The following is a 25,990-nucleotide window of genomic DNA, read 5'->3' as shown; positions in this document are numbered from 1 at the left end:
GAGAAGAGGGCATCAGACCTACAGGTCTTGTCCGGCGTCCCCTGGCCCAGACAGCCCCCACCCAAACAGCTGGGTCCAGGTGGAGCTTTTGTCTCCAAAAGGTCAGAGGTCTTCCCAAGCCAGAGTGGTGACAGTGGCCAGAAGTAAGGGTGGTTTGCTTCTAACCTCTCTCCCTTCATCCAGCCTGTGCTAGCTTCCAGGCCATTGCGCATAGAGCTCTGATCATAGTGCTCCCCTGCCCCAAGGCCCTGGCCCCCTCCTGCCAGGGAATAAGGTTCAAACTTTGAAGAAGTATTCCCGGGCCTTGCCCCCTCTTCTGCATGAACCCTCTATTCTAACCACACCGCCAGATGCACCTGTTCCCATGCTTTTGTGGAAGTCATCAAATGCTGCATTCTCCAGATACTTCAAGGCTTATCAAATGCTCTCCAAGCAGCCCTTCCTGCTTCCCCATAGCAGCAGGCTTCCACAGAAGTCTATCTATAGGTACCTCTCTCTCTCCCAGACAACTCCTCATCTCCCATCCCTGAGTCTGTCCTGCATAGCCCTCCCTAAGGACAAGACCATACAGGTCCTTCTTTTTTTTTTTTGGTCGGTCGTGGGGCCTGAACTCTGGGCCTGGGCACTGTCCCTCAGCTCTTCAGCTAAAGGCTGCACTCTACTACTTGAGTTACAGCACCACTTCTGGCTTTTTCTGCTTATGTGGTGCTGAGGAATCGAACCCAGGGCCTCATGCATGCAAGGCAAGCATTCTGCCACTGAGCCACCTTCCCAGCCCTAATGAAACCGTTTGAGCCAGTGGCTCAAACTTGTAATCCTAGCTACTCAGGAGGCTAAGAGCTGAAGATTGTGATTCAAAGCCAGCTGAGGCAGGAAAGTCAGTGAGACTTTTTTTTTTTTTTTGTCGGTCGTGGGGCTCGAACTCTAGGCCTGGGTGTTGTCCCTCAGCTCTTCAGCTCAAGGCGAGCGCTCTACCACTTGAGCTACAGCGCCACTTCCGGTTTTCTGGTGGTTTATTGGAGATAGGAGTCTCACGGTCTTTCTTGCCCGGGCTGGCTTTGAACTGCGATCCTCAGATCTCAGCCTCCTGAGTAGCTAGGATTACAGGTGTGAGCCACCAGCGCCCGGCCGTCAGTGAGACTTTTATCCTCAATTCACCAGCAAAAAGGCTGGAAGTGGAGCTGTGGCTCAAGTGGTATAACACCAATCTTGAGCAAAAAAGGGAAGGAACAGTACTCAGGCCCTAAGTTGGAGCTCTACGACTAGCACAAGAAAAAAAAAAGTTTCAGTTGAAAAGTTTCAAAGATGTAGGATTGCGAGTGGCTTACACTGTAATATGAGCTATGCAGGAGATCCTCAGATCTCAACCAGCCAGCCAAGGTAGAAAATGAGACTCTTACCCCTAATTAACTAGGAAAAAGGTGGTCTGGAGGCAGGGCTCAAGTGTTAGAGCATGAACCATAAGCAACAAAGTCATGCAAGAATGCAAGGCCCCGAATTCAAGCCTCATACCTACCCCAAAACAAAATGAAGTTTCAAAAGCAGATTACCCAAAGCCACTTAGATAAGCTTTCCATGATTATCACTGGGACTATGGAATGTCTGTGACAGGAGACAAAGCCAGAGAAAGAGTCCAGAGTTCTAGGCCTGCTGGGTGAAACTGGCTGAAGGCTGACAGGAGTGGACAGGGATCTTATCAGAGGCCCTGGGAAGGGTGGGGACAGGGAAGGGTCACTTACGGGTCACCAGGTCAAAGCACTTTTTCTCTTCAGGGTTTGGCCTCACTTGGCATGTCAACAGGGTCAGCTTCACGGGGGGCCGGTTGATCTGTGGGAAGTTGGGGGTGAAAGATGGGTATGTTACCTTCCAGTCCCTGAACTTTTTTTTTTTTTTTTTTTTTTTTTGCCAGTCCTGGGACTTGAACTCTGGGCCTGGGCACTGCCCCTGAGCTTCTTTTGCTCAAGGATAGCACTCTACCATTTGAGCCACAGAGCCACTTCTGTCTTTTTTCTGTGGAATCCAACCCAGGGCTTCATGCATGCTAGGCAAGCACTCTACCACTAAGCCACATTCCAGCCCAGTCCCTAAACTGTTGAGGCCTCTGTTTCCCAATCTGTTCAATCTCATTCTAGTTTACATCTCCCCTCCCCAGCACCTCAAGGGTATGTGGCATTAACCAAGGCTGTTGGACCCTCAGGTCCCTTCTTCCTTCCCACAAGGCATCCCCAGCATCTGGGTCAGGTCTGAGGCCCTTCTTGGAGGGACGGCATGACACCTGTTTGCTCAGAACTCCAGGGGAGACCTCACCGTGCTGTGTGACATGGTCAGGCAGCCATACTTGACTCCACACTTCCTTTTCTGCCAGACTCTTCGAATCCTAAGGCCCAAAGAGACAGAGAGATGGTGGCTCACACTTGGTTCCCGTATGACAGAGAACAGAGTTCTACACCCACCTTTGTGGCTTCTAACCACATCTCGACCCCACTTCCCTCCCCAGGCCCCTACACCCATCATTCTCTGGGGCTCCCTTCTGATGGAGCGCATAGTGCTGTGTTCAGGAATCGTCCAGTATACTGCAGAAACAACCTACTCTCTGGGAATCCTTATTGTAAAAGGACAATATGACTTTGGGCCCTCTCCAGAGAAATCCTAGCCTGAGGGTGGAGATGTAGTCCAAAGCTTACGGAGTAACTACTCAGAGAGGAGGGATAGGCTGTTAGTCACCAGAAAAGAACCATGGCTAAGTAATGTAAATACCAAGATCCTGAAAATAAAAATCCTATGAGAGTTAAACTGCTTCTTCTTCAGCTGTTCTTCTCTGATAAAACCTGATTGCAAAGTATAAATATGAACCTAGTCCACAAGAGCCTTGGCATTTCTCGTACCTGTGTGCTAGTACTAGGACTTGAACTCAAGGCCTACATGCTGTCCCTTAAGCTTTTCACGCAAGGCTGGTATTCTACCCCTTGAACCACAGTCCCACTTCTGACTTTTTGGTGGTTAATTGGAGATAAGTGTCTCACAAACTTTTCTGCCTGAGTTGGCTTTGAACCATGATCCTCAGATCTTTCTCCTGAGTAGCTAGGAGTACAGGTGTGAGCCACTAGCATCTGGCTCTCTTTTCTTCTTCTTTTATTTTTTTGGTGCTAGTCCTGGGGTTTAACTGCCTAAGCTTTTTGCACAAGGCTAATGCTCTACTTACGCCACAACTCCATTTTTCCCTTTTTAGTTTTAGTGGAGATAAGAATCTCATAGAAGCCGGGCAGCAGTGGTTCACGCTTATAATCCTACCTACTTAGGAGGCTGAGATCTGAGGATCACGGTTCAAAGCCAGCCCAGTGCAGGAAAGGCCATGAGACTCTTTTCTCCAATAAACCACCAGAAAATCAGAAGTGGCGCTGTGGCTCAAGTGGTAGAGTGCTAGCCTTGAGCTGAAGAGCTGCGAGATAGCACCCAGGCCCAGAGTTCAAGCCCCATGACTGACCAAAAAAAAAAAAAAAAAAGAATCTAAAGAAGACTTTCCCAGGATGGCTTTGAACCTGACCTTCAGATCTCAGCCTCCTGAGTAGCTAAGGATTACACGTGTGAGCCATCAATTCGAGGCTCTGGCTTGCTTTCTTTCTTGCCTTCTTGCTTGTTTGTTTTCTCTTTTCTTTCTTTTTTTTTTTTTTTTAACCAGTCCTAGGGCTTAAACTTAGGGCCTGCACTGTCCCTGAGCTTCTTTTGCTCAAGGCTAGCACTCTACTACTTGAGCCACAGCACCACTTCCAGTTTTTTTGGTGGTTAACTGCAGATAAGAATCCCACAGGCTGGGCGCTGGTGGCTCACGCCTGTAATCCTAGCTACTCAGGAGGCTGAGATCTGAGGATCGTAGTTCAAAGCCAGCCCGGGCAGGAGAGACCGTGAGACTCCTATCTCCAATAAACCACCAGAAAACCGGAAGTGGCACTGTAGCTCAAGTGGTAGAGTGCTCGCCTTGAGCTGAAGAGCTGAGGGACAGCACCCAGGCCCAGAGTTCAAGCCCCACGGCCGACAAAAAAAAAAAAAAAAAAAAATCCCACAGAGTTTCTAGCCCAGGCTGGCTTTGAACTACAATCCTCAAGTCTCAGCCTCCTGAGTAGCTAGCATTACAAGCATGAGTCATCGGCGTCCAGCCTAGCTTTGTGTTTTGAGTAGTTTCCCAAGTCACTTACCCGTCACTTTTCTTGTACAGGAAGCCCACTTTCTCTGTCCCAAATTGCTTGTTGCCTTGGTGCTGGTGGATGCTGTAGCCCCCTGAGTTCTTCCTGCTCGGATGCTCCTGACCTCAGACAAGCAAAGGAGACCTCAGGAGAGAAGAGCCAATGCTGCCCAGGCCCCTCCACCACAAGGGGTTTGTGGGTGCTTCCCTCCCTCCTTCTGTGGTAGGCCTGGGGAGCGCATTCTTTCCATTTGGATGACTGGGGGCCTGACCTCTCTGCTCTCTAGCTGCAGCATCCTTCGGAGGGAGTCCCGGAGTTGAGTCAGTTTGTGTAGCTCTTCCTCCTGGGTCTGTTGCAGCTATGGGACACAGGATGGGACTCCATGGCCAGCAGAAGTACTGGGACAGAGCCCAGACCCAGCGCAGGAGGGCAGCACCTTACACCACCGTGAGACCCAGCCCTTCCCCACTCACAGACAACAGGGGCTTGGGCATACATCCCACTGGAAGGCCCAACTTACTGTATGGACTGAGGCTGCCAGCTTCTCGATAAAAGGGGACAGGCTCTGGGCTGCCTTCCAGCCATCTTGGAAAAAGCTACCAGGAGCCAAACAAGGGTTCAGAGATGAATAAAATGCAGATGGAACCAGAGTATGGGAGACCCTCACGGTACCCAGAGGTATGGAGCCTGCTGGTCAAAAGTGGGCACGCAGGGCTGGGAAGGTGGCTCAGTGGTAGAGCGCTTGCCTTGCATGCTCAAGGCCCTGGGTTCGATTCCTCAGCACCACATAAGCAAAAAGGAAAAAGCCGGAAGTGGCGCTGTGGCTCAAGTGGTAGAGCGCTAGCCTTGAGCTGAAGAGCTGAGGGACAGCGCTCAGGCCCAGAGTTCAGGCCCCACAACCGGACAAAAAAAAAAAAAAAAAAAGTGGGCACGCAGAAGCCAAGCTCTCTGGGTTCAGAGCCCACCTACTAGCTATGTAATCTGGGTACATTGGCTTCCATTTTTCTCATCTGTAAAATGGGGATCATGGCACCCGACTATGGGAGTGCTGGGGGACAGTGAGTTAGGGTTGTAAGGTAGTGGTCACTTGACATTGAAGAACTGTGTGTATGGCCGGTTACTTGCAGACATCTGGAGAGCTTGCAGGTTGGGGGTTTGGGGTGGGTGGGAAAGGGGAAATACTTACTTGTGCTGGGCATGGAAGAACTTGATGAGGCTCTGAAGAAAGTCAGGACCTTGCTTCATTTGACTCTCTCCGGCTTTGAGCAGGTACTGGAGGGGGACGGGGGCAAGATGTGGGCTGTGAGCCCAGTTGAGACACTAGGACAAGGGCTGCGGCCCCCACCCCAAGCTAATCGTGACGGTGACTGAACCTTGGTAACATTCTACAGGCCCTGTGGGTGAGTATGTGGGGGGGGCAGCCTGCGCTTAGGCCCCCAGGGATTTGGGGAGGTAGACAGCAGCACCTCCCACCCCACCCCACCCTTCCCTGGGCACCCCATACCTCACACATATGCAACTGGAAGACACGCCGCTCTCGCTGTGTATCCTGGGCCAACTCCCCGGGGACTGCCCCGGGCACCCGGGCCCGGTCCCGTTCCTTCTCCAACCTGGCCCTAGGCCACAAGAAATAGAGGCCTGAAAAACCTGGCCAGCCCTTCTCTGTCCACCATTCCTACCAAGGGCATGTGAGGGTGGGGGTCGGAGCCCTTCCTGTGCTGGGGCTGGCAACAAGGGAGAATAAAACAGACTTGGGGAGGCTACAGGGTGGTGAGAAGGGAGGGGAGACCGTGAGTCCATCCACAGCAGAGAGTGACAGGGGAGTGAAGTGGGGACCCGGCCTCATGGTAGAAAGTGGTATCTATACTGGATTGGAAACCTGAAGTGATGGCTGGCCAGGCAGACTCGACCCTGTAATGTCCAAAGGCAAGAGGGCTCCCGGACTCATGAAAAGATGGGGTAATGGCTGGGGTGAGGGCAATGAGGTACCGTCCCCCACAGGGCCTACTTAGGCCATGTTAAGATGTAGGATTTTTCGCCCTAGAGCAATAGGGAAAGGTCTGTAGGTGTTTATGCCAGGAGGTAAAGGGCGATGGGGAGCTGGGGTGGCGGCCAGTGCTGCTCGGGTGGCAGGGGACGTAGGACCGTGTGGGTTAGATGACCACAAAGTGCCTTCACCTTCCTGTGCTTGCAGAGCTTTCCATTTAGAGCTTAGAAAAAAAAAAAAAAGCTTTATCCTGGGCCGGAGGCGTAGCTTAGTGGCAGAGTGCTAGCCTAGCATGTGTGAGGCTCTGAGTTCGACTCCAGCACTTCCATGAAGAAAAAAGAAAGCATTTGCTTTTTTTTCTTTTGTCGGTCCTGGGGGCTGAACTCTGGGCCTGGGCGCTGTCCCTCAGCTCCTCAGCTTAAGGCTACTGCCATACCACTTGAGCCACAGTACCATTTCCAGCTTTTTTCTGCATATATGGTGCTGAAGAATCTAGCCCAGGCCCTCATGCATGCGAGGCAAGCACTCTACCACTGAGCCACCTTCCCAGCCCAGCATTTGCTCTTTTTTTTTGGGTCCGGTTGTGGGGCCTGAACTCTGGGCCTGGGCGCTGTCCCTCAGCTCTTCAGCTCAAGGCTAGCACTCTACCACTTGAGCCACAGCGCCACTTCTGGCTTTTTTTTTTTTTTTTGCTTATGTGGTGCTGAGGAATCGAACCCAGGGCCTCAGGCATGCAAGGCAAGCACTCTACCACTGAGCCACCTTTCCAGCCCAGCACTTGCTCTTTTAAGTGGAGTCAGGAAGTGCTTTCTATCCTTGGAGTTGCAATCACCCTGGCCTTCCCCCTGTAGGTGGCAAAACTTGGCTGTTTTCTCTCTTTGGCACTGGTTTCCTGGGAATGCCAAGCCATCACACCACCTGCTGCAGCCAGGGGAGGCTTTGCAAACCTCAGGCTGGGCATATGTGAGCAGGAATATTACATAAAGGAGACATTTGTTTAACAACTCTGCTTCCGAGTGGGCACTCACCCGCTGGCCCTTAACAGAGCAGACAGTGGAATAAGCTGTGTTACCTCCCTAATCGGACCTCAGTCTGCTTATCCAGGAAGCAGAGATGTTCCCTATACCCAGACAACTGAGGCATCCTGCCAGAGAGTGAACACAAGACAGACACAGGAGCCATTATTCCAGAGCGTGGAGGCCTCAATTTTTCCACCAGAAACCAGAAGTCCCAGGTCCCTCTGACTCTAAAGTTCTGGCTTTATGAGGTCAGGGTGGAGACATGGAATCTGTCCCTGAAGTCTTGGAGAGCAGTTTCTCCACCTTGGAACTACTGGCATTTTTGCCCGATAATTCTTTGTTGGGGCCGTCCTGTGGTCTCTATGTTAGCAGTATCCCTGATCTCTACCCATCAGCTGTCAATGTGATTTCATCCCCTCCCCCATCTCCATGTGACAACCAGCCCTGGCTCAGACATGGCTAGATGTCTGCTGGGGTGAGGGAGGGGGTGAGGATATTCAAGACCTTTCCTGGATGAAACCCATTGCAAGGGGAAGGCTCTGAGGCTTCAAAACATTCCCTGGAGATTTCTGATCCCCCAAGTGGGATCCTGTAGAAAGGAGATGGGCTGGGGTGGGGAGTGGCCAGAGCAGATATATTCCTTGGGGACCTGAAGATGAGCAGCAGGGGTGGGAGGTGAAGACACAGCCCTGGCAGCTCAGAGGAAGGTGAGAGACAGAGGATGGATCAACTGGGAGAGCAGGCTGTCTCCACAGCTGCTTCCAACTTTCATTAATAAAAAGGCAAAAATGCTTTGTGGCTTTATTTTCCTTATCATTTTGTAAGTGTTGTGCTTTAACAATAGCAGCCTGAACAGCATTTTGGGGATGCTAGGATATCACCTAGATAGAGAACAGACAGAACAAAACTTGAAAATGGACTCTGGGTAAGCCCAGACTAAGAGACACTCCTAAACCTCTTTGTTGCTCTAATTTGCCCAAAACAGTGTTATTGGTAGTGACTTCCACCTGACCAGTCTGTTACTTCCCCTCAGATGTGGGATCAGGTCAGAAATAGAGATCGTGCTTACGTGAGGGACCACTAAATCCACACCACAGGGTGGTGAATCAGTGGAAATCTGCAGAGGAAACTGTTCAGGCAAGAGGGGCAGTTGTCAGACCCAGGCAGTCACTCACGGGAACCCTTCCAAAAGTAACCCAAGTGTCCAGATTGTAAAACACAGTTCATAAGCATGCTACCTGACACTTAAACCCTTCCAGGTGCTGCTGGTAAAAGGCCAGCTCCGCCGGGCGCTGGTGGCTCACGCCTATAATCCTAGCTACTCAGGAGGCTGAGATCTGAGGATCGAGGTTCAAAGCCAGCCCAGGCAGGAGAGACCGTGAGACTCCTATCTCCAATAAACCACCAGAAAACCGGAAGTGGCGCTGTAGCTCAAGTGGTAGAGAGCTCGCCTTGAGCTGAAGAGCTGAGGGACAGCGCCCAGGCCCAGAGTTCAAGTCCCACGACCGACAAAAAAAAAAAAAAGGCCAGCTCCTCCTAATTTCTTGCCAAGGCCTTCATTTAACGACAAAAATGACTGGATCAACTGGCTCCAAAATGTATCCTTTTGGTAGGTAGTCATACTAATGGGGTTATTTCAAAGAGGATCCCCTATACAATTGATTTAACTGCAAGGATTCTGACTTTGCTCCCTCCTCTATTCTGCTTCATGATAGCTGTTTCTAGTGTTAGGCTTAAACAACATGTTAATTTGACCTAGGTACTTTAGCTACTTGTTCCTTTCCCCTCTCCTAGCTTAGCTCTGGCCAGGAAACCTACAAAGCCCAATTGGCCAACACTCAAATTCCTTCAAGACTGAGGAATGTTCATGTATAAGGGGATAATTTGTTTGTGTGTATATGTGTGTGTATTGTGTGTGTGCGTGCATGCGTACCAATATTGGGGCTTGAACTCAGGGCTTTCAGCTTTCCCTTAGCTTTTTTGCTCAAGGTTGGTGCTCTGCCACTTGAGCCACAGTTCCACTTCCAGCTTTTTGCTGATTAACTGGAAATAAGAGTTTCATGGCTGACTTTCATGACCAAGTTGGCTTCAAACCATGATCCTTAGCTCTCAGCCTCCTGAGTAGCTAGCAATGCAGGTGTGAGACACCAGTACCTTGCATGAGAGAGAGTATGTGTGTGTGTGTGTGTTTAATAGCTTTCTAAACTGACTCCTTACTTGGTGTTGATGAATTAGCTAAGAGCCAGAGAAAAGCTTGGCATCTCTGCCTTCATTTTTTTGCTCTGAGCAATCTTTTTTTTTTTGGGGGGGGGAGGTTGTGGGGCTTGAATTCTGGGCTTGGACACTGTCCCTGGGCTCTTCAGCTCAAGGTGAGCACTCTACCACTTGAGCTACAATGCCACTTCTAGTTTTCTAGTGGTTTATTGGAGATAAGAGTCTCACAGACTTTCCTGCCCGGGCTGGCTTTGAACCGTGATCCACAGATCTCAGCCTCCTGAGTAGCTAGGATTACAGGTTTGAGTCACTGGTGTTCGTAGTTGCTCTATAGCCACTGTGGAGTGCAGGAAGAACAGGACTCATTGATAAATTGAGGAATGGGGGAAAGTTCCCCAAAGAAAGAAGCTGGTGCTACAAATCAGGCAAAGATGATTCACCCATCTTCACAAACATAATCACTTCTCGGAAACCTCTCCCAGACTAAGATAACAATCCACAGGAGAGAGGACTGGTTAACTATGCATACCTTTCACTCCCTGACCAATTCCCTATCTATTTAGACCTAAAGCTCATACCAGAAGATGACTGAAAATAGGTTAAAGTGCTTACTTTGCCTCTTACGTTATGCCTGTCTGTGCCACATAATAAATCTTCTCTTACCGCCCCTGAATGTTTTTGAATGCTAACCAATCTTGGTATGTCTGTGCATGAAAACACTAGGCAGCTATTAAGAAGATTGAAGATCTACAGATCATGGTGGTGAATACCTATAATCCCAGTTTCTGGGGAGGTGGATCTAGGAAGATCATAGGCAGAGCCTGGCTGGGTGAAAGCTTAAGACCCTATCTGAAAAACAAACTAAAAGCAAAAGACCTTGGGGCACGGCTCAAGTGGTAGAGCACTTGCCTAGAAAGCATGATGCCTTGAGTTCAATCCAAAAGCCTGAAGATCTGCATATCCTAACACAAAAAGATGTCTGCTCCAGAAAAGGAGAGTAGAAAGCAAGCGCCAGTGTAGGAGTGTTAGAAATGTGGACTGTGGATGCAAATGGAAGCTCCTACACCCACACAACATTTATAATCTTCCTGAGCTTCAGTTTCATTTTCCTACTCAATATTTATAATCTTCCTGAGCTTCAGTTTCATTTTACTAATAGGAATAATGGTATCTTAATGGTGTTATTATGGTCCTTGACCATAATGCACAGAAACACTAAGCTTCTGGAATATTCTAGATCTTCAATAAATGGCAGGATTATGACAATACTAACAGGGTGGTGATGACATTACAGTAATAGCTGTTGGTGATCTGTGTGTGTGTGTGTGCCTGTGTGTGTGTGTGTGTGTGTGTGTGTGTGTGTGTGTGTGTGTGTGTGGTATTGAGGATAGATGGAGTGCTTGCTAGGTGGACACTCTTTCCCTGAGCTCCACTCCCAAGTTCCATGGTGATCCTTTTTAAGTAATTTTTTTTAAGCATAGGAGACCCTTTTCCATCCCCTCCCCACTACCTTCCTACCTTCCTACCTTCCTTCCTTCCTTCCTTCCTTCCTTCCTTCCTTCCTTCCTTCCTTCCCTTCCCTTCCTTTCCCTTTCTCTCTCCCTGCCACTTTTATGCTGGGAGAGATGAAAAGATGGAGCCACTTTGCTCAGAAGATAAGCTGTGATGGTTCGGTATGGCTTTGCCTGCGATGGCAGCTATGCTAATCCCTATGACAGTCTGACAGGGTCATGCTGAGATGGGATGGTTAGTCACACCTCCATTTAGAAGCGGGATAGTGCTTTCTTCCTCTAGAGAATAACAGCTCTCATTCCTTCCCTGGCCTCAGAGATTACACCCCTTTAAAAAAAAACATTTCAAATGTTAGGGACATACCTATTTCCTTTGAATGGAGTTGCAGCAGAAGCAATGAGCTGAAATCAGGGGTGGAGAGTACCTGAATGGTTGTTATTAAGAAGACCAAGATAGCCGGGCGCTGGTGGCTCACGCCTGTAATCCTAGCTACTCAGGAGGCTGAGATCTGAGGATCGCGGTTCAAAGCCAGCCCGGGCAGGAGAGACCGTGAGACTCCTATCTCCAATAAACCACCAGAAAACCGGAAGTGGCGCTGTAGCTCAAGTGGTAGAGCGCTCGCCTTGAGCTGAAGAGCTGAGGGACAGCGCCCAGGCCCAGAGTTCAAGCCCCACGGCCGACAAAAAAAAAAAAAAAAAAAAAAAAAAAAAAAAGAAGACCAAGATAGCTGCAGAGAAGTCTGCCATTAAGACAACGGACAGGGACAAGGACTCTCTGGGTGTAGTGGAAAGAGAAATACTCAGAACCAGGCATGCACCTGAAACCTTGGCACTTTAAACCAAATGGAGGTGCCACCTCTGACCACCTTTCCCTCCATCCAAACAAAGCTCTCTGCTTTTCCTGCCAATTCTGTGTGGACACAATCATTACAGCACTGTTGCATTGTCATTTAATTATTAGCCAACCACTTATCTTCTTGCCTTTCTATCCAATCAGAGACCTCAGGTGTTACTTTTCCTCCCTACTTATAGACTGGGGTCACAAGGGTACCTTGCCCTGACAGGGACCAAGTCAGATAACAGACAGGAAGAGCATATAGCCTAGTATTAGAGGCTATTATTCTTAATTGCTATTTTTAAACACTGACTTTGTATCAGGTGTTACTAGCCTCTTCACTCACAGAGCTGATAACCCCACAAGACAAGACTCATTGTCCCACTTGATATGAGGGGCCGGAGGCAGTGACAGTAAATTGCTTGTCCAAGTCACACAGCTATTAAGTAGAAGGGTCAGGATTTGAACCCAGGTATGTCTCTGCTGAAGCCTGGGGACAGACTCTCACCTGTGCTTCTCTCCACACTGACCCTGCTGGGTATTCCTGGCCCTTCTTTACAGATGGCCATGAATCACTCTAGATAAACGTGGCCCTTATACAGGGTGCCTTTCTTAGCAGCTCTGGCGGGGGGGGGGGGGGAGGGGGCTCCCCCATCTCAATGGCCCATGGGAGGTTCTGGTGATATTCATAGATGCTGCCAACATCCTGGCCCTACTAGGGGCTGCCTGGGTAAGAATGTGGTATAATTACATAGCACCTTATGGCCCACTAACATCCAGCAACTCCTGCAGCCCCATCAAAAGGAACAGATTCAGGTACCTATGCCAGCGCTGTCACTCCAACGGTGTAGCTCCATGGCAGGAGCCAGAGGACCAGGTAGCCTTGGACCCTAGTCAAGGCCATGTCCACAGCTCGCTGAACCATCACAGCTAACTAAGTAGAGTCTTTCTTTTTTTTTTTTTTTTTTTGTCAGCCGTGGGGCTTGAACTCTGGGCCTGGGCACTGTCTCTCAGCTCTTCAGCTCAAGGCGAGCGCTCTACCACTTGAGCTACAGCGCCACTTCCGGTTTTCTGGTGGTTTATTGGAGATAGGAGTCTCACGGTCTCTCCTGCCCGGGCTGGCTTTGAACCGCGATCCTCAGATCTCAGCCTCCTGAGTAGCTAGGATTACAGGCGTGAGCCACCAGCGCCCGGCAGTAGAGTCTTTCTTTAATGAAATCTTACAGGAAAACTCAATATAGAAAGTTAGTAAGAGCAGCAGGGCATGATAGAACATGCCTATAATATTACCTATTTGTTTGAAGGGGAGAAAGGGGGTTTGCAGTCCAAGGCTGGCAAGCCAGTAATAAAGCAAGCTAGTAAAAGCAGACCTACTTAGGGAAGGTCTACAAGGTAGAGATTAATATTTTTATTTGTAGACAAGGCTCTTAAAGGCCAAGGGCTTAGACATGGTATCTCAGAAAGAAGAGTCACAAAGTCCCATAGCAAATCATAAAGATAAGGATTGCTGGGCTGGGAAGGTGGTAGAGTGATTGCCTTGCACCCATGAGGCCCTAGGTTCGGTTCCTCAGCACCACATAAGCACTGTGGCTCAAGTGATAGAGTGCTAGCCTTGAGCTGAAGAGCTGAGGGACAGTGCCCAGGCCCACGACTGACACCCCCCCCAAAAAAAAGGTTTGCCCGCATCTCTACCACCTGTGCCTAGGCCTCCTGAGAGAGCAGACGGCCAAAGCCCATCACAGGCAGGATGATGCACTACAGGAATGCCAATCAATACCCATGTCCTCTATCACAGGATCCACAGCCAGAGTTAGAGCTGGAGACTCCAGGAGTTAGTCTTGGACTCTCCATTCTCTTGCCTTAAACTCAGCTAAGATTATAGGCATGCACTACCATGCCTTCACAATGCATCAGAAAAACAAAATGAAAACAGCAGATTACAAAACAGTATGATTATTGTGACATCAGTTTTATGATTTTAGATTTTTTTTGTTTTTTTTTGTCGGTCGTGGGGCTTAAACTCTGGGCCTGGGCGCTGTCCCTCAGCTCTTCAGCTCAAGGCTAGTGCTCTACCACTTGAGCTACAGCGCCACTTCCGGCTTTCTGGTGGTTTATTGGAGATAGGAGTCTCACAGTCTGTCCTGCCGGGGCTGGCTTTGAACCGCGATCCTCAGATCTCAGCCTCCTGAGTAGGTAGGATTACAGACTTGAGCCACCAACGCCCGGCTCCCTTTTTTTTTTTTTTTTTTTTTGTAGTTTCTCTTCACTTTGCCTTGTTTCCTAAACACCTCGTTAAAACATTTCAAGTAAAGCTGGGAAGGTGGCTCAGTGGTAGAGCGCTTGCCTTGCATGTCTGAGGCCCTGGGTTTGATTCCTCAGCACCACATAAGGAAAAAGAAAAAAGCTAAAGAGCTGAGGGACAGCACCGAGGCCAAGAGTTCAGGCTCTATGACTGGACCCCCCCCAAAAAACAAAACAAACAAACAAAAAACATCTCAAATAAAGACATACTAGATGCATTCTACGTGATCCTAATCTTCCCCTAAGATGATTAAACATTTCTTTGGAGGGAGGGACAGGGTCTCACTGTGCTGCCCCGCTGGCCTCAAACTTCTGGCCTCAAGCACTCCTTCCTCAGCCTCCAGCAGCTGGTACTATAGATATATACCTCCATGTCCAGTAAATTTTTCTCTTTTGTTTCTCCATGTTTTCTAAGTATACTGCTTTGGCAAGTACAAAAGAAAGCAAAATTTTACAAAGAATAATAATTAATATAGCTGGGTGCCAGTGGCTCACGCCTATAATTCTAGCTCTCAGGAGGCTGAGATCTGAGGATCACTGTTCGAAGCCAGGGCAGAAAAGTCCATGAGACTTTTATCTTCAGAAGTGGTGATGTGGCTCAAACAGTAGAGAGCTATTCATGAGCCCCAAGAGGCTCAGGGACAGGACCCGGGCTCTAAGTTCTAGCCCCAGGACTGGCAAGATATTGACAGGGTGGTGGTCATTACTAGGATTTGAACGCAGGACCTCACACTTTGTGAGGCAGGTACTCTACCACATGAGCTACATCCTAGCCCTTGCAAAGAAGGATTAAAAAAACACTGAAATCGGGGCCTGGTAAGGCTCTTAACGGAGACCAAGGAGTCCCTGCTTGGAACTCTTTGGGTCAGGGCAGCTGGTAGGATGTGGGAGAGATATTAATCAGTAGCCAAGGTGGAACAAAGGCCTCTCTGGATAAACAGGCTTGGAAAAGTTCAAACCCTAATGTCCCCATGCATCGCAGACAATGTGCTGGGAACACTGAGCATGGGGAAGTGAGCAGTGCATTCTTTAAGGAAAAAAGAAAGATTAAGGCCAAGTCACTCATTTCTTCTAGGGCTCTAGCAGGTTGGTGTCCCAAGTGAGGAACTCGGCCTCAATCAATCAGAAGACAACAGTGCAGGATGAACAGAGAACAAGGTTCCCCAGGCCTGGATTCAATTTTGGGAGTGTTCCTGAAGTAGGATACTTTCCTTTCTTCTCTCTTTTTTTCTGTAAGTCATAAGGCTTGAGCTCTGGGCCTGGGGCTGTCCCTGAGCTCTTTAGCTCAAGGTGAGTGCTTTACCACTTGAGCCACAGCACCACTTCTGGTTTTCTGGTGGTTAAATAGAGATAAGAGCCTCACAGACTTTCCTGAATGGGCTGGCTTTGAACCTGGATCCTCAGACCTCAGCCTCCTGAGTAGCTAGGATTACAGGCACAAGCCATCAGCGCCTGACACCTTTCCTCTCTTATGTCCAACTATAAGTTTATAGACACTAATGGTGCAAGGAAGGAGACCAGGAGCCTGGGGCCTGCTCTCCGGCCGCCCAGCCAGGTGGCCCTGGACAGGTGACTGAACCTCTCTGAACACCCAATGCTTCCTATGTCACCAGTTCACTGTCACGGGGCTGTGTGATCATGAGATTCAATGGTGGCTTATGGAAGGGTTCTGTAAATAGAAGCTCCTTTTGGCCTGCATACATGGGCACCCCAAGCTGGTGTTACTGAGGGAGAACCCAAAGTCCCTTCCCAGGGAGGGTATCTCTCCTTGGGTGGTTATCATGACTCTGCCAGGCAGGGGGTTAATTAAGCACCTTGGTAAGTCCCTCTGGGGGGCACACGCAGGAGCACTACCTGCTCTTCTATGTGGCCTGGAGCTGCTATGCAGGCGCCAAACCACCCAACCCAGGCACTTACACTTTGGCCTCGTAGTCCTTCCATGCCTTCTCCAGTTGCTTTTTGGAATCCTGTAGTTGGAAAAGAAACAAAAACAAAAAGAGCAATTTGAGCCAGGCACAGGTGGTTCATACCTATAATCCTACTCAGGAGGCGGAGAGCTGAGAATTGTGATTCAAAGCCAGCCCAGGCAGGGAAATCCGTGAGACTCTCATCTCCAATTAGCCACCAAAACGATGGAAGTAGATCTGTGGCTCCAGTGGGGAGCATCAGCAAAAGTTAATGGACAGCTCCCTGGCCCTGAGTTCAAGCCCCATTACCAGCACACACCCACCAGAAAAGAGCGATTTGCCCACAGGGAAGCTTGACTTTGCATAAACAGGACACTGCATTCTCTTTGCTGCTCAGAGCTGTTCTCCAACCAGCCCTGGCCCCCACCCGACTGCCAACGCTCCTCTCCAAACAGAGCAACAGACCCCACTTCTCACGGCTCAGCCCCTCTCCTCCCCAACTTCTCCCCAGAGCTGTCAAGCATTTAGCTAGGTGTGGTGGGTAGAGCCTGGGAGGGGGGTGGGGAGCTTTGGCTTCTGCGTTGGGTCTCATTGGCCAGAAGATGGAAATAGGCCATAAGGATAAAGATAGTAAAGGTCAAGCTAGATCCCTAATGTTACCCCATCAATTTCTCCTGCCTAGTATGACATCAACTTTTTTTTTTTTTTTTGGTCAGTCACGGGTCTTGAACTCGGCCTGGGTGCTGGCCCTGAGATCATTTTTTTTTTTTGGGGGGGGGGGTCCAGTCGTGGGCCTGAACTCTGGGCCTGGGAGCTGTCCCTCAGCTCTTCAGCTCAAGGCTAGTGCTCTATCACTTGAGCTACACTGCCACTTCCGGCTTTTTTCCTTTTTGCTTATGTGGTGCTGGGGAATCGAACCCAGGGCCTCATGCATGCAAGGCAAGAGCTCTACCACTGAGCCACCTTCCCAGCCCCCTGAGATCATTTTTTGCTCAAGGCTAGCGCTCTACCACTTTGAGCCATAGCTCCACTTTTGGTTTTTGAGATAAGCATCTCATAGGAACTTTTCTGCCTGGGCTGACCTCAAACCAAGATCTTCAGATCTCAGACTCCTGAGTAAGCTAGGATTACAGATGTGAGCCACTGGTGCCCGACTATGACATCAACTCTTTTCAGTAAGGGTAAATCCACAGAGGGGTTGAGAAATCTCCCCAAGGTCACACAGCAAGTCAGTAAGATCTGGGCAATCTCTAGCTCACTGAACAGCTAGGTTTCTGCAAAGCAAAAGCTGCCTATCAGGTTTGGGTGGTTCCCAGGCTGGTGCTCAGCCAGGGTGGGGAGGGAACCCTCAGGGGGAGGGCAGGTCCTCCCCTGGGCTTTCTGGGGCACCCTGCCAGGGAGGTTCCCCTGCCACCTCCCTCCAGCCCTACTCTGCCAGGCACTGGAAGAGCAGCCCTAGCAGAGGATCCGGGAACTGCAGGTCCCGGCTCCAGTCCTGCCACATTCTAGCAGCTCATCTTCTCCTATGCACTGACAAGTTGGGGGAGGGGGCACCTAAGAACCCCCCTCTCAGGGTGAGGGTCAGATCTGCTAGAGAAACTCCACATCAGCCCTGGACAGACAGCAGACAGAGGAGCACCAGGCCCCTGCCTGCCTGAGAGCCACACCTCACTTGCCTGGTCCTCAGCCCAGCCCAGCCCCCCCTGTGTCCCCAGCTGCCCCTCCCCCATGACCTCCGCCAGGGGAAGGTATCCTGCACAGGAACTCACCTGCCGCCCGTCCCTCAGCTGGGCCTTCACCAGACTGTCCAGGGGGAAAGAGACAATGTTGTGCAGGTTCTGAACCTGGAAGAAGCAGAGACCCCAAAGGTGACCATTCATCCAGCCTGGGGGGGGGGCGGGGAGAGGCTCAGAGGATAATATGCCTCAAGGCAAAAGACAGCCATAGGGCACAGGAAACAGAGAGAGAGAGAGAGAGAGAGAGAGAGAGAGAGAGAGAGAGAGAGAGAGAGAGAGAGAGAGAGAGCTGGAAAGGGGGAGGGGCCAGGCAGCCAATGCCCTTCCCTGACTGCTCCAGCCTCAACTTGCTGTCCAGTCAATGTCACCTCTGCCCCTTGCTCATCCCCTCAACTCTCTCAGAGACCTGTAGTACACAAGTGCTGTCCTGCTCAGTTAGCTCTATGTCTCATCTTTTTTTGCTTGTGGTACTACAGAGGAAATCTAAAGCTCACATATGCTGGGCAAGTGCTCTACCACTGAGCCACATCCCCAGCCCTTGTTTCTTGTTTTTTGTTTTGAAACACAGTCTTGAGATGTAGCCCAATCTGGCTTCAAATTTGCAATCACCCTGCCTGAGCCTCCTGAGTGCTGGGATTACAGGTCTGTGCCACTATGCCTAGCTTGCATCTCCCCTTCTAATAGTAAGAGAATCCCCTTCCTGTGGAAAACCCTTTCCTGTGGTCAGATGGGGTAAACACAAGATCTGATCTGACTCAAGCTTCTGCTTCTAGGCTAGAATGATTGGATCAGAAATGAGTCACCAATCAGGATCTCCCCTGGGATTTTTTATTTCTAGATCAAAGGAGATGCTGGTAAGATATGCACCTGGGCTGCTGAGAGAAGCAGAGAAACTAAGAGAAAGGAATAGAGAGCCCAAGGCCTGTTTTCTGGTGGTTAATTGGAGATAAAGAGTCTCATGGAGTTTCCTGCCTGGACTGGCTTTGAACCATGATCTGCAGATCTCAGCTTCCTGAGTAGCTAGGATTACAGGCGTGAGCCACCAGCGCCCAGCTGGCCTCTGTAATATTTTAGCCAGCCTTTCATAGGTATAGCTCAGCAATCTCCCCTCCTCCAGAAAGCCTGCGCCAACCCACCCCGAACCCAGCCTGTGCAGACCTCCTGGTGTCTGACCTGACCTCCCATCCCTGTGGTCCCTGAGTCTGTGCCTTGCCTGTGGTGCCTGCCTCAGTTCTTATCTCCCTCTGGGGACCGTGACTCTTCTTCCTGTGTCACTGGCCTCCAAAGACTCTCGCCCAGAGGGCAGACAGGGTTTCCATGGCTGAGAGGAACGCTATAGGCTGAAGGCAAAGAAGGACGCAGCTCAATTGGACACGGCACCATTAAAGGCCTCTGCATGGGGGAGAGCATGTATGATTCAGCTGTCCACAGAGCTTTAATAACAACAGAGACCCTGTGAGCCACCCAAGTGCTGGAGCTTGTTCCTTCCACATGGCCAGTGTTACAGCTAGCTGCAAGGCCTGGGCTCAAGCAGACTGGCTCTTGTGTCCTTGTGAGTAGCAGAGTCAGGATTCCGAGGCAGAGGCCAAGCCCAAGGTCAGGTGCCTGCCACTGAGCATATGGCTCTCAGAGATGACTGGGCCCTCGAGAGCCAGGAAGGACACTGAGTGGGACTGGAGCAAGTGGCCAGCCCAGGCTATGGGGTCTGGAGGGTGGGAGGCTTGCCTGGGAGATGGCACAGCCAGCCTATAATCCGGATTGCAACCAGACCACCTGGCTTCATACCTGGCTGGAGGTCCTGGGGCAGCGCACCTGTCAATTGTCATCAAGGGCCAACAGTCACCAACCCCACAGAGAACTGTGCCTGCCCGTACAAAGAGCTGGTCTCAAGGCAAGGACTGGGCAGTGGAGGCTCAGGAGGGAACTAGGGCCGCTAGGCCAGTGCAGAGGTCAGGCTATAATCTGAAGACAAGTAGATATGACTGGAAAAGCAGAGGATGAAGGGGAATGAGGAGAGGGGACAGTAGTGTCAGTGCTGGCAGCAGTGATGGCAGGGCAAGAGCCTAGAGACTGTCTCTCCCTTCCTTCTGAGCTCCTCCAGGGAGCCCACCCCTGCACCTCTGCACATAAGAGGGAGGGAGTGGGTTAGAGCTGGTCAGGGGCCTCAGGTCAGGAGTCAGGAGTCAGGGGCTCAAAGGCAAACCAGGAAAAGGGATAAGACTGACCCTGTTCCCAGTAGCTTCTGTTTACCCTGAGCCTGGGGGAGGAACGAGCAGGGAAGGAGGGGCCTCACCAAGTTCTTGAAGAGCGCAGCCACCTCACGGGTGAACACAGCCAAGTTCAGGAAGCCTGTGGACAGCTCATGGCTGCTCTGGGAAAGGTGACTGTTGCCCAAGGACTCCACAGCCTCTTGGTACTGTTCCTCATTCTCCACATGGCCTGTAAGGTAGGGAAAGGAGTTCAGACCATGCTCAAGGCTGGGCTGGGCCTCCAGGACACCAAGCAGGCTCACCCACCAAGGCCGGAGCTGTGGATCACCCGAATGGCCTTCTTGATCCTCTGTAGGATGGCCTGGTCTCCTTCCAGGATCTGGAAGCCAATGTAGACAGAGGTTCAGCACACTGAGCTGCAAGGAGCTGAGCTGCATGGAGTCATGATCCCCCTTCCAAGCACACAGTCTTGACATCCTCTTACCTCTTCCCAGCTTCCCTATGTCTCTCACCGAACACAAGCAGACCACCTTCTTCCTCTACGCCTCAGGGTAGCCATGAATTTTCCTCCCCAACCCAGTGCTGGCCATGGAAAACATCTTAATTAAAATGTATACTGGACTGGGCACCAGTGGCTCACGCCTGTAATCCTAGCTACTCAGGAGGCTGAGATCTGAGGATCGCGGTTCAAAGCCAGCCTGGGCAAGAAAGGCCGTGAAACTCTTATTTCCAATAAACCACCAGAAAACCGGAAGTGGCACTGTAGCTCAAGTTGTAGAGCACTAGCCTTGAGCTGAAGAGCTGAGGGACAGCGCTCAGGCCCAGAGTTCAAGCCCATGACCAACAAAAAGAATAAATAAATAAATAAAATGTATACGGGGCCACGTGCTGGTGAGTCACATCTGTAATCCTAGCTCCTAGCTACTCAGGAGGCTAAGAACTGAGGATCATGGTTCAAAGCCACCTTAGATGGAAAGTCCATGAGACTCCTATCTCCAATTAGCCACCAGAAAAACCAGAAGTAGAAGTGGAACTATGGCTCAAAGTGGCAGGCCCTGGGTTCAAGCTCCACAAATGACAAAAAGAAAAAAAAAAAAAAGGTATGCAGGCCAGGCACTTGTGGCTAGCTACTTGGGAGGCTGAGAACTGAGGATCATAATTCAAAGCCAGCCCAGGCAGGAAAGTCCATAAGGATGCTTATCTCCAGTTAAACACCAAAAAGTCAGAAGTAGAGCTGTGGAACTGGCTAGCCTTGAGCAGAAAAGCTAAGAGACAGCACTGAGATCCAGGACTGGCACACACATAAAAAAAAGTTACGCAAGCCAGGTACCAGTGGCTCACGCCTGTAATCCTAGCTACTCAGGAGGCTGAGATCTGAGGATCACAGTTCAAAGCCAGCCGGGGCAGGAAAGTCTGTGAGATTCTTACCTCCAATAAACCACTAGAAAACCAGAAGTGGTGCTGTGGCTCAAGCAGTAGAGTACTCACCTTGAGCTGAAGAGCTGAGGGACAGCGCCAAGCCCAGAGTTCAAGCCCCACGACCAACAACAACAAAAAGAAGTCATGCAGCCCAGTGGGCTATACCAGGTCTGAGTTCAAATTTGGCTCAACCTAGAAGAATCTGTTAACTCATCTGAGTCCTAAACATCTTGTCTGCAAAATATATCGAATATTCATTTAGCAAAGGCCAGAGAATAAATATCTCTGTATCCCCAAAAGTCACAACAGGGATCTTGTTCAGAAGATGGACGGAGAGCCAGACACTCGCCCCAAACTAGACACAACCCAGATAGAAAGCTTACTTGGCTCCGCCTTGCCCTTGTGTTTGATGGCCCTGCTGCTGGCCTTCTCAAGAGGCTTGGAAAGTGGAGAATGTCAGTGCTGGAAGAGACCTAGCGTCACAGATAACCTGTTCATTAAATCCCTTCACTCCTGCCTTGAAACCTGAAAAGCTGGACAGTGATTCAGTTAAACCACTATGGCTTTGCTCCCAAAAACAGTACAGGTGAAACACGAACAGTTTTCCAAAGAGATGTAGAAAAATTCCTAGAGGTGTATCTTGCCCATGTAATTGTAACTCCCCACGGTATTCTCACAATTAATTCCTAGAGGGTTAACGCATGTACCTAACCTATAGAAGAGGCTTACCTAAGTGAATGATGGTTTGCAAAGTGAAGAAGTGTTTACAGGGGAACTCTGTATTTTTCTGCTCAGTTTTACTGTGAGCCTACAACTATTCTACAAAATAAAGCCTTAGCCAGGCACTGGTGGATCACATCTGAGGCTGAAATTCAAAGGATTGAGTTTTGAAAAACAGCTAGATGCCAGGCGTCGGTGGCTCACACCTGTAATCCTAGCTACTCAGGAGGCTGAGATCTGAGGACCAGGATTCAAAGCCAGCCCAGGCAGGAAAGTCCAGGAGACTCTTATCTTCAATAAACCATCAGAAAACCAGAAGTGACACTGGCTCAAGTGGTAGAGCACTTGCCTTAAACTGAAAAGCTCAGGGACTGTGCCCAGGTCCAGAGTTCAAGCCCCACCACTGACAAAAAAAAAAAAAAAAGAAAGAAAGAAAAGAAAAGAAAACCAGCCAGAAAAGTCTCATCCTAAAAAATAACCAGCAAAAAAGCTGGGATAGAGGTGGCTCAAGTGGTAGAAAAACAGCCAAACATGCAAGCTGAGCAAGCGGCAAGGTCCTGAGGTCAAATCCTAGTACTAGCACATGCACACACACAAAGATAAATCTTCTTAAGAAAAAAAATTAGCTACTCAGGAGACTAAGATATGAGGATCACGGTTCAAAGCCAGCCTGGTCAGGAAAGTCTGTGAGACTCTTATCTCTAATTAACCACCAGAAAACCAGAAGTGGCACTGGGGCTCAAGAGGTAGAGTGCTTGCCTTGAGCTGAAGAGCTCAGGGACAGCACCCAGGTCCAGAGTTCAAGCCCCATGACAGAAAGAAAAGAAAAGAAAGAAGGAAGGAAGGAATGGAGAGAAAGAGAGAGAAGAGAAGAGACGAGAAGAGAAGAGAAGAGAAGAGAAGAGAAGAGAAGAGAAGAGAAGAGAAGAGAAGAGAAGAGAAGAGCTGGGCACCAGTGGCTCATGCCTACCTGCAATCCCAGCTACTCAGGAGGCTGAGATATGAGGATCATGGTTCAAAGCCAAGCCCAGGCAGGAAAGTCTACGAGACTCTGATCTCCCATTAACCTCCAGAAAACCAGAAGTGGTGTTGTGGCTCAAAGTGGTAGAATACTAGCCTTGAGCTGAAGAGCTGAGGGACAGCACCCAGGCCCAGAGTTCAAGCCCCACAACCAACCAAAAATTAAAATAAAAACAAAGGAAAGGAGAGGTACTCTGTCACCTGTCTCTCTGGCTAGAAGGCATTTGTGATAGCTGCCACCCTGACTATGAGATTGAAGCCATTTATACTAACAAGTGATAGAACGACAAAATACAAGTATTGTTCCCTATGGCTAGGGAGCCTCCCTCCTTTATCAGCTTTGGACTGCTTATCTCTGGACTTCTTTTCTATGAAAAAAAAAAAAAAGCTATCTATCTTATCTGGACCAGTATTATACCTGCCAGGTATTCTATTATTTGTGGCCAAACCTCGCTCTAACTAGTATAGGCAGTCAAGTCACCCTAATTATCTACCAACTGTTCCTTGGTGCGGTGGTCAGGCATGTCAAGAAAAGGTTTCCTGTCCCCATGGCTGTTAGCAACCATGCTCACAGCTATCCATTTATTCTGCATTTGTTCAACCACTCCTGGGTGCCTGCCATGTGTCCACACCCGGGGTCTGGGGTAAAAAGACACCCCAGCTGCCAGGGCATCTTTGTCTGATGTAATCGGACACTCCGGGTACAATGTGAAGAGGGCTGCGGTGGAAGGTGTGAGGCCCCTGGGGGCCAGGGGAAGCAGAGCAGCGTCTGCCTGGGAGCAATAGGCTTCCCCGAAGCTTGGCTAAGGTCTCTGGACAGGTGGGAGAGAGTAAGGGCTGTAGTGGAGGCTTGGTGGGAGGGTGGTAAGGACCCCAGTCTGCTCATCACTCCTTTGTGCCAACATGTGTTTTCCCATTGCCTATTCAACCAGGTGTGGTGCCAGACCCTGGGGACACAGATGTGAGGTCCTTTCCTTCCAGAAGTTCTCCAGCGTAAAGAATGCAGGTGCCTGCCAGCCCCTGGAGTCGTAGCTATTCAGGAAGCTGAGAACTGAGGCTCAGGGTATGAAGCCAGTGGGGAGACTTTATGAGACTCTTATCTCTAATTAACCAGCAAAAAGCCAGAAATGGAGCTATGGCTCAAGTAGTAGAGCCCCAGCCTTGAATGGAACCAGCCAATTGAGAGCTTGAGGGCCTGAGTTCAAGCCCTAGTACTGGAACAAAGGACACACAGACAGACAGGACTAAAAAATAATATAGAGGGGGGGAGATAGACAGGAATAAAAAAATAATATGGAAGGGGAAATAGATCGATCAAAAAAATAAAATAATATGGAGAGGGAACCTATGCTCTGCTTTACCCGCAGAATCCCTTGAGGCTTCTCTGAGGCTGCAAACAGCAGCAGGCTGCAGGGCAAGGCATCTGCTCGCCGGGAGTAAGACCTGTCTGGCTTCTCAGCCCACACCAGAGCAGCCTTCCTTCCCAGTCCTGAGACTGGATGCGAGAGGGAAAACACAATTAGCCTTCTGGGTCCTGGAGATCTTTCATGGGCCTTGAACTCTGGGCCTGGGGGCTGTCCCTCAGCTCTTCAGCTCAAGGCTACTGCTCTATCACTTAAGCCACAGAGCCATTTCCGGCCTTCTCTGTTTTATGTGGTGCTGAGGAATCGAACCCAGGGCCTCATGCATACAAGGCAAGCACTCTACCAATGAGCCATTTTCCCAGCCCCTCCTAGATATCTTTTCATCACTACCAGCAGTTCTCTAAGTGAGTTTCCTGAAGCAACCTCAGAACCAATGGAGAACCTGTCAGATATATGCAGCTTCCAGCTCAGTCAGAAAACCTGGGGGTGGGCAAGCCCCCTGTGGTGAGTCTAATCCACACCAAAGATCCAGCTTTGCTGGTGCGATTCTACTCTTCAGAGGCCTTTACAACTAAAGATATATGGCCTGTGCCTCGTGTCTGGCTGCAGTTCCAGCTCCTCAGGTATCTGCTGTACATCTCCATACCTCAGTTTTCCTAATCATGGAATGGGGGTGAGTTCACTTAGGATTATTATTATTATTGGATAGCTTAAAATGGTATCTATTTCAAAACTGAATTTGGACCAGGAATTCCTCACCTTCTGTTGAACTCCTTAGACATACTCCCCGCATTGGGTGTAGGTGCCGCAGGCCCTGCTCTGTGCCAGGCTTGTTACTTATCCCACACCTAGACATACGTTGAGATAACATCATCATGGGAGTTATTTCTTTTCACCATTTTTCAGATAAGAACCATGTACTTTGGGCTGGGAAGGTGGCTCAGTGGTAGAGGGCTTGCCTTGCATGCTCGAGGCCCTGGGTTCCATTCCTCAGCACCACATAAGAAAAAAGAAAAAAGCCAGAAGTGGCGCTGTGGCTCAAGTGGTAGAGTGCTAGCCTTGAGCTGAAGAGCTGAGGGACAGCACCCAGGCCCGGAGTTCAGGCCCCACAGTGGACCAAAAAAAAAAAAAAAAAAATCCCAATGATGTCAAAGGTCTAATATCCAACACATACAGGGAGCTTAAGAAACTAATTCCTCCCAAATCTAATAAACTAATCATTAAATGGGCAAGGGAGCTAAACAGAGACCTCTGAGAAGAGGTTTACATGCAAAGAAACACATGAGGAAATGCTCATCATCCCAGGCCATAAAGGAAAGTTGTGAGGCTTGAACTCTGGGCTTGGGTGCTATCCCAGTTCTCTTCAGCTCAAGGGGAGCGCTCTACCGCTTGAGCCACAGCGCCACTTCCAGTTTTCTAGTGGTTTATTGGAGATAAGTGTCTCATGGCTTTTCCTTCCCAGGCTGGCTTTGAACCATGATCCTCAGATCTCAGCCTTATGAATAGCTAGGATTACAGGCAGGAGCCACCAGTGCCTGGCTGATCTTTTAATTGTATTTTTATTAT

At 49.7% G+C, this 25,990-nt stretch overlaps 1 protein-coding gene across 2 annotated transcripts in view; it reads right to left on the bottom strand.

The window, feature by feature from the left end:
• The window catches only part of Asap3 (ArfGAP with SH3 domain, ankyrin repeat and PH domain 3), a 51,446-nt gene that overhangs the window by 9,139 nt on the left and 16,317 nt on the right, over window positions 1–25,990 (bottom strand). For both annotated transcript variants that reach the window (XM_070037657.1, XM_070037655.1), the window contains exons 2-12: window positions 20,208–20,280; window positions 19,985–20,130; window positions 17,725–17,799; window positions 15,966–16,015; window positions 5,686–5,797; window positions 5,368–5,453; window positions 4,702–4,777; window positions 4,453–4,539; window positions 4,194–4,300; window positions 2,308–2,377; window positions 1,740–1,827 (exon numbers count right to left, since the gene is read on the bottom strand). In XM_070037657.1, coding sequence (XP_069893758.1) covers window positions 1,740–1,827; window positions 2,308–2,377; window positions 4,194–4,300; window positions 4,453–4,539; window positions 4,702–4,777; window positions 5,368–5,453; window positions 5,686–5,797; window positions 15,966–16,015; window positions 17,725–17,799; window positions 19,985–20,130; window positions 20,208–20,280 — 970 coding nt within the window. The remainder of the gene's footprint in view (window positions 1–1,739; window positions 1,828–2,307; window positions 2,378–4,193; window positions 4,301–4,452; window positions 4,540–4,701; window positions 4,778–5,367; window positions 5,454–5,685; window positions 5,798–15,965; window positions 16,016–17,724; window positions 17,800–19,984; window positions 20,131–20,207; window positions 20,281–25,990) is intronic.

The sequence above is a fragment of the Dipodomys merriami genome, unplaced genomic scaffold (genome assembly GCF_024711535.1).
Source record: "Dipodomys merriami isolate MVZ:Mamm:240054 unplaced genomic scaffold, mDipMer1.0.p SCAF_28, whole genome shotgun sequence".
NCBI lineage: Eukaryota > Metazoa > Chordata > Mammalia > Rodentia > Heteromyidae > Dipodomys > Dipodomys merriami.
This window is presented reverse-complemented; position numbering and strand designations above follow the sequence as displayed.